At 42.8% G+C, this 14,404-nt stretch overlaps 1 protein-coding gene across 3 annotated transcripts in view; it reads right to left on the reverse strand.

Moving 5' to 3' along the window:
- The window catches only part of LOC126481319 (3'-5' exoribonuclease 1-like), a 103,211-nt gene that overhangs the window by 52,167 nt on the left and 36,640 nt on the right, over nucleotides 1-14,404 (reverse strand). For all 3 annotated transcript variants that reach the window (XM_050104982.1, XM_050104981.1, XM_050104980.1), the window contains exon 3: nucleotides 9,403-9,691. In XM_050104982.1, the coding sequence (XP_049960939.1) occupies nucleotides 9,403-9,691 (289 nt within the window). The remainder of the gene's footprint in view (nucleotides 1-9,402; nucleotides 9,692-14,404) is intronic.

Here is a 14,404-nt window from a genome sequence, read left to right on the forward strand (position 1 = left end):
ATACCATCATTTGACCACTGGACAGAAACCTGTATGGATGACATAGTAATAAGCATTCCTAGCATTGAGAAACAACTGAAGGATTTGAAAGCAAATAAGTCACCAGGTCTAGATAGAACCCCAATTCAGTTTTACAAAAAGTACTCTATGGCATTGGTCCCTCACCCAGCCTGCATTTATCATGAATCTCTGGCCCAGCACAAAGTCCCACGTAACTGGAAAAAAGCACAGGTGACTCCTGTATACAAGAAGAGTAAAAGAACGGACCCACAAAATTACAGACCAATATCCCTAATTCCAGTTTGCTGCAGAATCCTTGAACATATTCTCAGTCCAATATAACAAACTTTCTTGAGACTTAGAAGCTTCTATCAACGAATCAGCATGGTTTTAGAAAGCATCACTCATGCAAAACTCAGCTTGCCCTCTTCTCAGATGATATACTGAGAACTATGGGTGAAGGGCAACAGGCAGATGCCATATTTCTAGATTTCCCAGAAGCATTTGACATGAAGCCCCATTGCAGGCTGTTAAAAAACATGCAAGCATATGGAATAGGGGCACAGATATGTGAATGGCTTGAAGACTTCTTAAGTAATAGAACCCAGTATGTTGTCCTCGATGGTGAGTGTTTATTGTCAGGAGTGCCACAGGGAAGTGTCATAGGACCGCTGTTGTTTCCTACATACATAAATGATTTGGCAGATGGAGTGGGCAGCAATGTGCAGTTGTTCGCTGATGACACTGTGGTGTACAGTAAGGTGTCAAAGTTGAGTGACTGCAGAAAGATACAAGATGACTTAGGCAAAATTTCTAGTTGGTGTGATGAATGGCAGCTAGCTCTACATATGGGAAAATGTACGTTAATGCAGAAGAGTAGGAAGATGAAACCTGTTTGGATACAGTATTACTAGTGTCCTGCTTGAAGCAGGCAAGTTGTTTAAATATCCAGGCATCACGTTGCAAAGAGGTATGAGGTGGAACGAGCATATTAGAACTGTGGTAGGTTAGGCAAATGGTCGACTCGGTTTACTGGGAGAATTTTAGGAAGCAGTGGTTCACCTGTAAAAAGACCACATAAAAGACATTGGTGCGACCTATTCTTGAGTACTGCTCAAGTGTTTGGGATCCATGACAGGTCGGAGTGAAGGAAGACATCGAAGGCAATTCAGAGGTGGGTTGCTAGATTTGTTACCAGTAGGTTTGAACAACAATTTAGTGTTATACAGATGCTTTGGGAACTCAAATGGGAATCCCTTTGGGGAAGGTGACATTCTGTTTGAGGAACACTATGGAGAAAATTTAGAGAACATGCATTTGAAGCTGACTGCCAACTGATTTCGCTGCTGTCGACATAAAACGTGCATAAGGCTCACAAGGATAAAATTAGGGATCATGTGGAGGTATACAGTCAGTCATTTTTCCCTAGCTCTATCTAGAGATTACTAGTAATGGTACAGGGTGGTTGGCTGGTTTAAAGGAGGGGGGAAGGGACCAAACTGTGAGGTCATTGGTCCCTTGTTCCCAGTAAAATAACTACTCAAGGGAAGGAAGAAAAGAAAGGAGACTTACAGCAGAATAACAGGAGAACAGAAGAACCAGAAGAATGACAGAAAGACAACCAACACTACTACGGACAAAACAGGTAAAGAAAACCACAAAGAGAAGCAAGAAACAGGTAGAAGGGATAAAACAAGAGAGCCTATGGCCATGGCTGGCCGACCACAAGAATAAAAAGAAAAAGCCAGCCACTTGTGACAGATTAAAACATCCAGTCTAAAAGCATTAGAGTGGAGAACACAAAGGGACCAAGGACGACGACAACTTATATAGAATGACAAAACTTACAGTCACATATAAAACGTAAAACTAAATTAGCAGATGAGACTTTGTCAGCTAAAATTAATGGCAACAAGTCCAGTAACTGAGGAGACCATCACAGGGCAGCCAAAGAAGTACAGCTCACCAATATATTGGCCACTGTCAGTAGAAGGTAGCCATGTGTCACCCAAGTGTCACCAATGAGGAGCCGACAGAGAACCACTGAGTTCCTGCGAGAGGCCCGCGTGGAGATCTTCCACACATTCATAGTCTCCTTAAAGGCACGCAGTTTGTTGTGCGTACTGAGGTTCTGCCTTTCCATCTCCCAAAGCCGCGAAACCTTGCAGCGTAGTACTGAACGCAGGTCAGTTGCAGAGAAGCCGATTCCATAAGCAGTTTCTGCAAGCCTGTTTGGCCAGCGTGTTGGCAAGTTCATTGCCTGGGATTCCGACATTACCTGGGGTCCAGACAAACACCACTGAATGACTGGACTGTTCCAGGGCACAGGTGGACTCCTGGATGGACACTACCACAGGATGAAGAGGGTAACACTGGTTGATAGCTTGTAGGCTGCTCAAGGAGTCAGTACACAGAAGAAACAACTCTCCACAGCATGAACGGATGTGCTCAAGAGCACAAGATGTAGCCACCAGCTTGCCAGTGAAAACACTGCAGTCATCGGGCAAGAAATGCAGTTCAGTATGTCTTTCATGGACATACGAAAAGCCGACGTGATCATCAGCCATCAAGCCATCAGTGTAAACCACTTCATGGCCTCTGTACATGTCAAGAATCAAGAGGAAGTAACAGCGGAGAGCTGCTAGGGTTAACTGAGTCCTTAGGGCCATGTGAAAGGCCCAGGCGAAGCCACGGCCTGGGTGTACAACATGGAGGTGTACATGAGTGACCTCAAGTATAGGTGGTAAAGGCAAGGACTCCAGTTCAGAAAGAAGGGATTGGGCATGAACTGCAATTGGAAGCCCTGACCTGGGCTTCCGATGCGGGAGATGAACCGCCGTGGGTGGGAAAAGGTCGTTATTCGGATGTGCAGAAGAACTACAAATGTGAGCAACAGAACTGGCCAGCAGTTGCGCACACCTAACCAGCAATGTAGCTACTTCGGCCTCCACCAGGATGCTGGTCACCGGACTCGTCCAAAAAGCTCCTGTCACTAGGCGAACGCCACAGTGGTGCACTGAGATGAGCAAACACAACACTGAGGGCACCACCAAACCATAAACCAGACACCCATAGTCAAGGCAGGATTGAACAAGGGCTCTGTAGAGCTGCAGCAGCGTAGAGCGATCTGCAACCCAGTTGGTGTTGCTCAGGCAGCGGAGGACACTGAGGTGCTGCCAGCATTTTGCTTAATCTGACGAAGGTGAGGAAGCCAAGTCAATCAGGCATCGAAAACCAGTCCTAAGAATCGATGTGTCTCCATTACACTGAGTATATCGTCATTAAGGTAAAGGTCTGGTTCCGGATGAATGGTATGACGCCAACAAAGTGCATAACACGCAACTTTGTGGCTAAAAACTGGAAACCATAGGGTAGAGCCCACAACTGCGCCTTGTGGATAGCTCCCTGTAGATGCCGCTCAGCAACACCAGTACTGGTGGAGCAGTATGAAGTGCAGAAGTCGTCTGCATACTGAGAAGGTGAGACGGACGGCCCTACAGTTGCTGCTAGACCATTAATGGCCACTAAAAATAGAGATACATTCAATACAGAGCCCTGCGGGACCCCATTCTCCTGGATGTGGGGGGAACTATGGGAGGCACCAACTTGGACACAGAAAGTACAAAGCAACAGGAAATTTTGGATAAAAATCAGGAGTGAGCCTTGGAGACCCCACTCATATAATGTGACAAGAATATGATGTCACCAGGTCGTTTCATAGACTTTTTGTAAATTAAAAAAAAGACAGCAACCAGGTGTTGGCATAAGGAAAAGGCTGTTCAAATGGCAGACTCGAGGGACACAAGATTGTCAGTGGTAGAGCAACCCTGGCGGAAGCCGCCCTGATATAGAGGCAGTAGGCCACGTGACTCCAGGACCCAATCCAACCGCCGACACACCATACGTTCCAGCAGCTTACGAAGAACGTTGGTGCAGCTGATGGGTCAATAGTTATCCACATCAAGCAGGTTTTTACTGGGTTTGAGCACCAGAATGATGGTGCTCTCCTGCCATTGCCATGGAAAAAAGGCTGTTCAAATGGCAGACTTGAGGGACACAAGATTGTCAGTGGTAGAGCAACCCTGGCGGAAGCCGCCATGACATGGAGCCAGTAGGCCATGTGACTCCAGGACCCAACCCAACCACCGACACACCATATGTTCCAGCAGCTTACAAAGAATGTTTTTGCGGCTGATGGGCCAATAGTTATCCACATCAAGCGGGTTCTTACTGGGTTTGAGCACCAGAATGATGGTGCTCTTCTGCCATTGCAATGGAAAGACACCACTGCACCAGAGCCGGTTGAAGATGATGAGGAGATGTTGCTCGTAGTCAGATGAGAGATGTTTAATCGTCTGACTGTGGATCCGATCTGGCCCAGGAGCAGTGTCAGGGCAATGTGCAAGGGCACTGAGGAGCTCCCACTCTGTAAATGGGGCATTATAGGATTCACTGTGGCGTGTAGTGAAGGAGAGGATGTTCCCTTCCAGCTGTCATTTGAGAGTGCGAAAGGCTGGGGGTAATTCTCCCACGCAGAGGCTTGAGCATAGTGCTCAGCAAAGTGCTCAGCAATCATGTTTGCGTCGGTAGATAACATGCCATTTATGTTAACACTGGGAACACCTGTTGGAGCCTGGTACCCGAAAACACATTTGATCCTTGCCCAGACTTGGGAAGGTGACGTATGGCACCCAATGGCCGAGATGTATCTCTCCCAACACTCCTGATTCTGGCTTTTTGATAAGTTGGTGATCGCGGGCACAGAGCCGTTTAAAGGCTATGAGGTGCTCCAGCGACGGGTGCCGCTTATACCGCTGTAGAGTTCACCGATGCTTCTTAATTCTTTCAGTGACTTCCGGTAACCACCAAGGGACTGCCTTTCACTGTGGGCACCCTAGAGAATGAGGGATCGCGTTTTCTGCTGCAGAAAGGATTGGTGTAGCCACCTGCTCAACCATCACATCAATGTTCCTGTGTGGGAGAGATTCAACGGTGACAGCAGAGGTGAAAGTTCCCCAGTCCGCCTCGTTTAAAGCCCATCTGGGCTCACGTCCGTGGGCCTGATGCCAGGGCAGTGACAGAAGATGGGGAAGTGGTCACTACCACACAGGTCGTCATGTGCTCTCCAGTGGATAAATGGGAGGAGTCCTGGGCCGCAAACTGATAAATCAATGGCCGAGTAACTACCACGAGCTACACTGAAATGTGTGGCGGCCCCAGTATTTAAGAGGCAGAGTTCGAACTGAGACAGTACAGTTTCGACATTTCTGTCTCCGCCAGTAAGCATGGTGCCACCGCACAAGGGGTTATGGGTGTTAAAATCTCCCAAAAGTAGGAAAGGTTTAGGAGTTGATCAATCAGTGCAGCTAATGCTTTCAGGGGTACTGCACCATCTGGAGGAAGATATACGTTGCAGACAGTTATTTCCTGTGTCATCCTTATTCTGACGGCCACAGCTTGAAGAGGGGTTTGAAGGGTCACACTTTCACTACAGACTGAGTTTAGGACATAAACGCAAACTCCACCTGACACTCCATTATAGTAGCTACAGTTCCTGTAATATCCCTTATAGACACGGAGGGCAGGGGTCTGCATTTCCGGGAACCAGATTTCCTGGAGGGCAATGCAGAAAGCAGGTTTAAAGCTTAACAGTTATTGTAGCTCAGCCAGGCGGTGGAAAAACCGCCACAATTCCACTGGAGGATGACGTCATCGTGAGACTGGGAAGGCATGGAACATTCAATGAGGCAGTTTATGCCTCAGGGTCACCTGCTGCCACCGACTTATTGCCTGAGCAGTCTATATCCACTGTGTCTGAGGGTCTGGCAAGATCTAGGTCCTTAGTGGACGCCAGAATCTCCACCTCATCTGCAGACGCAGAGCTTGTAGGTAGCAGTGGTGTGGGTGCCACCGCAATTCCCTTGGTCTTGGGGATCTTCTTTTTGGATTTCTCACACTACTCCTTGGGTTTCCCTGGCTGGGAGGACTTCACTGATTCAGTCTCCGGGACTGAGCATGAGCATGAAGCCCTACGACCAGCTGCTTCTGGGCTCTTTAGTCACTAGCGGATGTCATCTTTTCCACTAGCAGAAACCTGGGAAGAGAGTGACCTAAGGGACCCCTTCTTAGTGAGAGGAGCTGAAGAACCTGTATGCTTCTCCGGCACACAAGTGGGGACTAATATCCCCAATTGTTGGGGGTGGGGGAGGGGAAGGGGGTGTTGCTCCCGAAGTAGGTGGTGCAGGAGCAATAGGGAGGGAAGTGCCCCCCACCATCAAGGGGGCAGATGTAGTCTTCTTACTCTGAGATGTGACTGGGGTTGGCGGAGCTGATGAGGCTAGAACTGTTGCAGCGGCGGCATAAGACATGTCATACGTACAGGATGTAGGCGTTCAAATTTCCTCTTAGTCTCAGTGTAGGTCAGTCGGTCATGGGTCTTGTACTCCATGATTTTCCTTTCTTTCCAGAGCATCCTGCAGTCAGGCAAGCAAGGCGAATGGTGCTCTCTGCAGTTGACACAGATGGGAGGAGGGGCACATGGAATATTGGGACATGATGCATCCGCAATCTCCACATGTGACGCTAGAAGTACAGCGGGAAGACATATGGCCGAACTTCCAGCATTTAAAGCACCACATTGGGGGAGGGATATAGGGCTTTACATCACAGCCGTAAACCATCACCTTGACCTTCTCCAGTAATGTATCACCCTTGAAGGCCAATATGAAGGCACTGGTGGCAATCTGATTATCCCTCGGACCCCGGTGGACACGCCGAACGAAATGTACACCTCACCGCTCTAAATTGGTGCGCAGTTCATCATCAGACTGCAAAAGAAGGTCCCTGTGAAATATGATAGCCTGGACCATATTTAAGCTCTTATGGGGCGTGATGCTTACAGAAATATCCCCCAGCTTGTCACAGGCGAGTAACGCTCGTGACTGGGCAGAAGATGCTATTTTGATCAAGACTGACCCAGAGCGCATTTTGGACAAGCCCTCTACCTCCCCAAACTTGTCCTCTAAATGCTCAACAAAAAACCGAGGCTTCATTATCATGAAAGATTCCCCATAAGCTCTCGAACATACAAGGTACCGGGGCAAATAAGAGCCACTGCCATTCTTAGCCTGACGTTCCTCCCATGGTGTGGCCACGGAGGGGAATGATTTGGGGTCCTACTCCTGTGCATTGAATTGAGCCCATGAATGCTTAGAGACTGCTGGTGTTTGAGCACCACCAAGGGATGATGCACTACGCTTTGTCACATGTCATCCGCCCTGATGCCACCCACTCCGCCCGGGGGCCCTCCCCATGGGTGCCACCCAGCCACAGCGAAGGCCATCTGGCAGGATGGCCATTGCTGGGCGTCCCGATGCCCCAGGGTGACGGGCATCTACTCCTCGGCATACGCAGGGAGTTAACGGCACAGGCATCAGTAGAGCGATCCCTGTGTGGTCAGGGAGCTACAACCAACAGGGTACAAGGCGGCCCCGCCACAACAGACTGGCTACCGTGCTGGATATCAGGTGCAACCAGGCTAACAAGTCCATTATCATCATCAGTGTAGAAAACGATACTGCACAGTTGATAGAAAAATACGCACCAAGGAGGGTGACCTAGCCCAACAGTTGGAGAATGAGCAGAAGTGCAGATCCACATCAACAAAGGATGTGATAGGTCTTTATGAAGCACCACGTAAGGTGCCCTTCCTCAATTGGCTCACTCTTTGGGAAACTTTTGAAAAATGGTCAAACCCTACAGGAGACCATCACATAAAAGCCGAAATGTGTGAGACTCCTTTTAGTCACCTCTTACGTCAGGCAGGAATACCTCGGGCCTATTCTAACCCCCGGCCCACAGGGGGTAATGGTACAGGGTATCATACGGTGGCTAGTGGAGTATCAACATAGATGTAGATAAGTGGGCAAAAATTCTAGGACCAATCAGGTACTGACACTTGAACATTTGAGTTTGTAATCTGACACTTACACACTCTGCCACCACATCATGGAAGACACAAAGAGAAACAAAAATATCGTCCTCATTTCCCTCTAGACAACAGCACTATCGCTGAATAATAACAAATAATTTACAAGCTGCTAATTTCATCCGACAGTTTGTATACATTGGGAACATAACCAGATCTCCTGATATCTCTTTAAAGACATCAAATATTATTGCATTGCAATATCTAACCACATAATGTTTTAGGAACTTAACTTATTTAAGGCAAATGCCAGAATGGTTCCTCCAAAAAGGGCACAACCTATTTCCTTCCCTATACAATCTTTCTCTATGTTCCCAGTGATCCTGTCACTAAGGATACTTTAAACCTTGCCCTTAATCCTTCTCCTGTGCCTTACTAATTATATCATCTCACTTTCAAAGCTTACTAAATAACAACAAATTTGATTCACTTTTATAATTTTGATTTCTTTTCTTATTGATCATGTCACATGTGGCACTTATTCCCATCTTCACTTCTTCATACACACTGCTTCCCTTCCATTTGTCTTTATTTCATTATTAATTCATGTTCACAATGTAGTTCCTGGAGCATCTCAACACCTTTCTCTGTCTTCCCGCCCTCTCCACAGTCCTTCCCTGACTACTCCCTCTCTCAAAACTTGCCAGACTACCTAAAACTTTCTCACATACCACATCGGTATTCATGCGGATCCTTTCATTGCATTTCACAATGTTATAACTGCTCTTTAATTAATTACAAGCATGTAATTTCCACTCAACATTCCTCATCATTAATTATATCTCAGAGTGTGTACAAATTTATCAGAACTAAGAGCCTCTTTTCTTTATAATTACACTGGTGCATCAAATAACACCAGTATTCTTTTCAACAAAACAGGATATTTTTCATTTCAAAGCAATAGTAGAAGATTTTTTTGAGAAGATGAGAAGCATATACAGCTGAAATAAGAAAAATTGGAGCAGCTCTGGAAAACACACAAAACAACATATAGTATAAACAATAACAGTAATAAGAGTGCTAGTTTTCATTTAAGGTTTTTCTTCCATCAGTAGACAGGAAGGAAACCAGAGAAAGTAAGACATCCTGAGCACATAAAACATAAAATAATGTTATTGAAGCATTACTAAACATTTTGCAATTTATTAGTGTAATAAGTTTCCTTTAAATATAATCTGACATAGGTTCATTAGTGTTGAAAACTATATACAAAAGTTAAAACATTTAAATCACATTCAACAAATAGGTGGATTTCAGATTAAACGCCGGGAAAACTCTTGATTGTTCTCATAACAAGCAAGAAAAGAAATAAAAATCTAATAATAAATAGCAAAACAAATCAATTTGAAACAACTCAGTGTTGCGAGATACACATATACTGACTACTAATTTATACAATCGTTGGAATTACTCACCTGGCATTGGCCATACAGAAACCTCCCCATATCCCAAGGCCCATCTGTCACGATGGCATACTTGTACTTCGTTCCAAGTCCATGTTTCACCAGCCAAGCTTCAAAACGTGACAGAACTTCTGGAAATGTTTCAGCTTTGTCAACTTGCTCCTGAGTGATTCCCGTCAATTCAGTGCAAAATTTAGACAGTGTTGATTTTATAGTTGGTCTACAATATGACTGAAAACAATCCTCAATTTCTTGCTTTTCTGAATTTACCAGTACTGCTGGGAACTCTATTATTTCATGCCTGGAAATTTAACCAACATGTGAATTTAAAAGGAATCAAACCACTGTAGTCATGGAAAGAAATGGTTGAAGTACATCTATGAGACACTGCTTTTTAATCAGATGTTAACATACTTAACTGATTACTAAAGTCAACATTGACTTTTTGACCTCTAACCTCAAATTTTAGTTGTGAGGGAAAAAAACACATACTTCATTAACATAACTAAGGAACTGCAAGACAGACGTAGTGGCAGATAGCTCAACTGGTAAAAGCATTATGATTCAAATGTCCAGGATCAAAAGCTGATAAATGATATAAATTTAAAGTGATACACTTGCACTAATTTTGTCCTATTCCCATAGATGTATATTTCATTTAGATATACTGAGAAATATGGGACCAGTACGAGTAAACTTCCTGTTTGACATCGCCCAAATTAACTTACTCCTTGAAATACATCACAAATTGTGAAAAACAAAAACATCAGAATAATCTCATGATGGTTTCTTACTATTATCTACCAAATACTCTAATAAAGGACAAAATAACAAAGCACAAAAAATTCTTCACAGATCACAAATCCATAGATCCCCCATTGTGTTTTATATGTCTTAATATGACCTTTAAATTTGAAAATCATCAAATGTCAGCTATTAATGTACAGTAACATTATCACAATGAACAGTCAGCAAAATTACACTGGATCAAATAGTGATTCGTAATGCACAATACGTAGTAAGAGAACAACAGATATGTTACTGATATTTCACAGAAGACTCAGACCACATAAACAGAACCAGTAACAGCACACAATAACTCAATTAGTGGGAAAAAATATTCCAACACACACAACTCTTCCACATTTTTATTTGCCATAACTTGCATGTTTTTGTTCTCATAAATCTACCTTCTGAAGGATACAAAGAAATTTTCTTTCTTTTGGTTATTCAGACATGTTTGAGCACCAACATGTCCTACACAGTCAGCTAAGGACTGGATTTTTACACAAGGAACAAGTGGCACAATTACTCAAACACACACAGAACTTTTAGAGAGAGCAGGTGCTGTCAATGTAAAATTCCCATTTTGTAACATTTCGTTGTTTTAAATTCCAGAGTTTCTGATGATGCTCTTGTAAAATTATAGAGTAAAACCGGTAAAAATAAAACATTCTGATTGCAACTTGTATCTGTCCTGATAAAATCAATTCCAGAATACTTTTAGACTGAAGATTCCTGTACTAACAGTACTTTTTTAACTTTTGTAGCAGTAGGCACCAATCTGTTTTGAACACAAAAGATCTGCAATGGTGCCTATTTGATCTTTTTCACTGTCTTCAAAACATAGTAACATTCAACAGTTAAATATCGTTTCAAAAGTGCTAAAACTGTCATTGCTAAAACTGCCACTGAACCATACAAAATAACACAATAAACAAATGATTATCTAAGTCAAAAAGGCCTTCCAATAATATCTTATGCAACATATTATACCACTGATTAGTAAGAAAATATATATCAGCACATTTTTAAAAGTCTTAATAAATGTTGACAGCCTTACTTTGACCTACAAGGATGAATAAAACAAACACCTCTCTTACACCAATGTTAAATGGCCAGTATCAATCTTAATGCACCATTTCCAGTTGGTTCCTTGCCACTTCTGCAAAAAGTTTCTCCAAGCTGTACTGCAGTTCAAAGTGACACCATATTAAAGTTACACGAAAATCACACTTATGGTTTCCATGTAAACAAATGCAGTTTCACTTTAGTTATCATGCCAAGTCTGTATTTCCATGAATGCTATTTCCATCTAGCTAGTAGGTCCATTACTTAATTCAAGTCCTCCAATGACAAATCACGTGTTCACACCTAACCACAAGAAACTGAAAAAATCCGAACAGCACTACACATCTGCACATGGGAAACACACTGTGAATTCTTGCATTCTTTCTTTATTACAAAAGCAACTTTATTAATCTGTATTATCAATAACTTCTAACTGCAGAAGGTAGCACTCTCAATTACTCCCACCCCTCCCCTCCTCCCCAGAGATGATATTGCTCCCAGTATGGCTGTCAGATGACTTTCTTGGGTTCCAAGCAACTACTGAAATTGTTTAAATGTTTGAAGTCCTTCAGTGAATTAGATAAGAAGTTCAAAATTTATTTATTTTATTTTTTTAAATTCCAATGCAGATATTCCCATCAGTCATTTTCTTTCCACTACTGTGCTTATCTGGTAAGTGCTGTCTCCTGTTTTGATTTCTTACATTATTAATGATAATAGGGAAAATACCTTACATCACCATTAGGTTTCTAGTTCATAAGTGAGCCTAGCAGATTCTGACCCCAACATTCAGTATTGAAAATCTGTTGGAGGACTGTCTTCACTTGTATGAGGGAAAGCCAACCCATCAGCTCCCTACTTCAGACCAAATGAGGATTGAAGTGCACGAAAAACTGTCTCTATAGCTAACATAATACCTCCTCTGAACCCTTGTCTCAATGTAACATAGATATGATTTGTACATGATAGGATAAATGAGATGACATTTATTAAGAAATATACAGAGATTGCCAGAAAATGGAACCCAGGTGCTAAAAACATATCTGAGTGACAAAAAGAAAAAAAAAAAAATATCACTGAAAAATAATGCGTGACTTCCAGAATCCTTCATCCAAAACATATGAAAAACACACTGAAAATATGAGCTTCAACGTCCATCGAGATAATTACAATTCGCATCGCTCTCCTCCATGGTTATCCAACCCCAGTTTCTTTAGTACTACGTTAATTCCTCCCTACCTGTAATTTAGCTCTTTCTCTTATTATCTTCATCAGCAAAACAGTTTGTCACATCTTCACAGAAAGCATTCTTTTGTTTTCTTCCCTTTTTCCCCATCTCTCACCTATTTCTGCACATTTTCCGCCATTCTTACGCATTTATTCCTTACATTTACAATTTTATTGCTCTCTGTTTATATTCGCACTGTCCCTGACATCATCCACCACTTTTCATTTGTAGTTAGTGTTCTAAGGCCAGTCAGTGACTTGTCTTTTATCATATCTTCCCTATTCCAATGTTTGTTCAGTATTCTGTATATGGGTGTTCTTTACTTTCAGCTTTCCAGAAATATCTGTATGCTCCACAACTGTTTCATTTTAAGTAAATCGTGATATTTTTCTGGAAACTTTAGAGACATTCTGAAAATTTGCTCATTTACTTTTGTCTTGGCTAGTTGTTTTAAACAAAACAAACCAAATGCTCTACAATTTTGATACTTATGATGTTTTGAACAATGCTTCATTTTGCAGCAAGTTCTTATAGAAATTACAGAGGACTGTGATTTGTAGCTTAACGCTGTTCAATACATTGTAATTTTTATCACTTCTAGTGTTTAAAAAATCTCTGTGCGTGACGATGGCATAAAAGGTAAAATGTGGTTTGTGAAATATGTAATAAATATTGTAGAATACTACTCTAGTGCCACGCATGCGCATACGTGTGTGTGTGTGTGTGTGTGTGTGTGTGTTCTCTGCAGACATGTAATCACCAAGGGTGAATGCCATACGAGGGGGCCTGGGTTCGATTCTCGATCGGGCTGGAGATTTTCTCCGCTCAGGGACCGAGTGTTAAGCTATCCTCATTATCATTTCATCATCATCATTGACACGCAAGTCATCAAAGTGGCGTCAAATAAAAAGACTTGCAGCAGGTGGCCAAACTCCCCAAAAGGGAACTCCTGGCCAAATATGCCACACACGGCGCGCATGGGCACGCACACATGCACGCGCACGCGCACGCGCACACACACGCGCACACACACACACACACACACACACACACACACACACACACACATACAGGACCACTTCTGAGACTAGTTTACTGGCTTTCCTATGGAAAAAATAAAGTTGCTGAAAGATTGTGAAGACCAACAAGAAGCTGTTGGGATAAAATGTAAAACATGAGATAAATTACACATATTTGAAGGAGGATAACATTACAGGTGATATATTTATCACCTGTAATGTTATCCTCCTTTGGAGTGACGATAACAACTCCCCGAATAGTGGAATCAATAGGCACAGAAAAACAAACTTTTCTAGTCATCAAACATGACCCCCTCCCCTGATTCTTTCACTTGAAAAAGGATTTTTTGAAAGCTAGTGAAGTTATTTTTTAATGCATGTCAAAAATTTTACATTTCCATTATTTGTCAAGTTGTTACTTTCACTCCCAAATTGTTTACAATCTGCCAGAGAAGATAACATTATAGTCAAAATGGTTGGTTGGTTGGTTTATTTGAGGGAGACCAAACAGCAAGGTAAATCAAAACAGTGTCTGTCTGATCTGGAAGATATGAAAACCTCAGGGTCTACTTCCTCAATACCCTCTGCTATCCTGTGAACAGCGTAAATGGTGCTGAATGGTTCCTTCAGGACACTAGGAGTCTTCATTCTGTCCTTTCCACTGCATTCAATGGTGTTATGAATGCAGAGTAATTATTTGTAAGTTGATAGATTTTGCTGTCAGCTGTTTCCATACAGAGATGGTAAATTCTGTTCTGAGCTCTGGAGAATGGCAGATGATGGAGAATATTCATGCTGAAGGACTATGTGGCAAAAAATAATACGCAAATAAAACCAATATGAAGAGAGTGAAAGGATAGAATTATTGATTACGCTTTTACTCTGGAACAATTTCTTCAGAAGCTATGCTGTATGA

The sequence above is a fragment of the Schistocerca serialis genome, chromosome 5 (assembly GCF_023864345.2).
Source record: "Schistocerca serialis cubense isolate TAMUIC-IGC-003099 chromosome 5, iqSchSeri2.2, whole genome shotgun sequence".
Lineage (NCBI taxonomy): Eukaryota > Metazoa > Arthropoda > Insecta > Orthoptera > Acrididae > Schistocerca > Schistocerca serialis.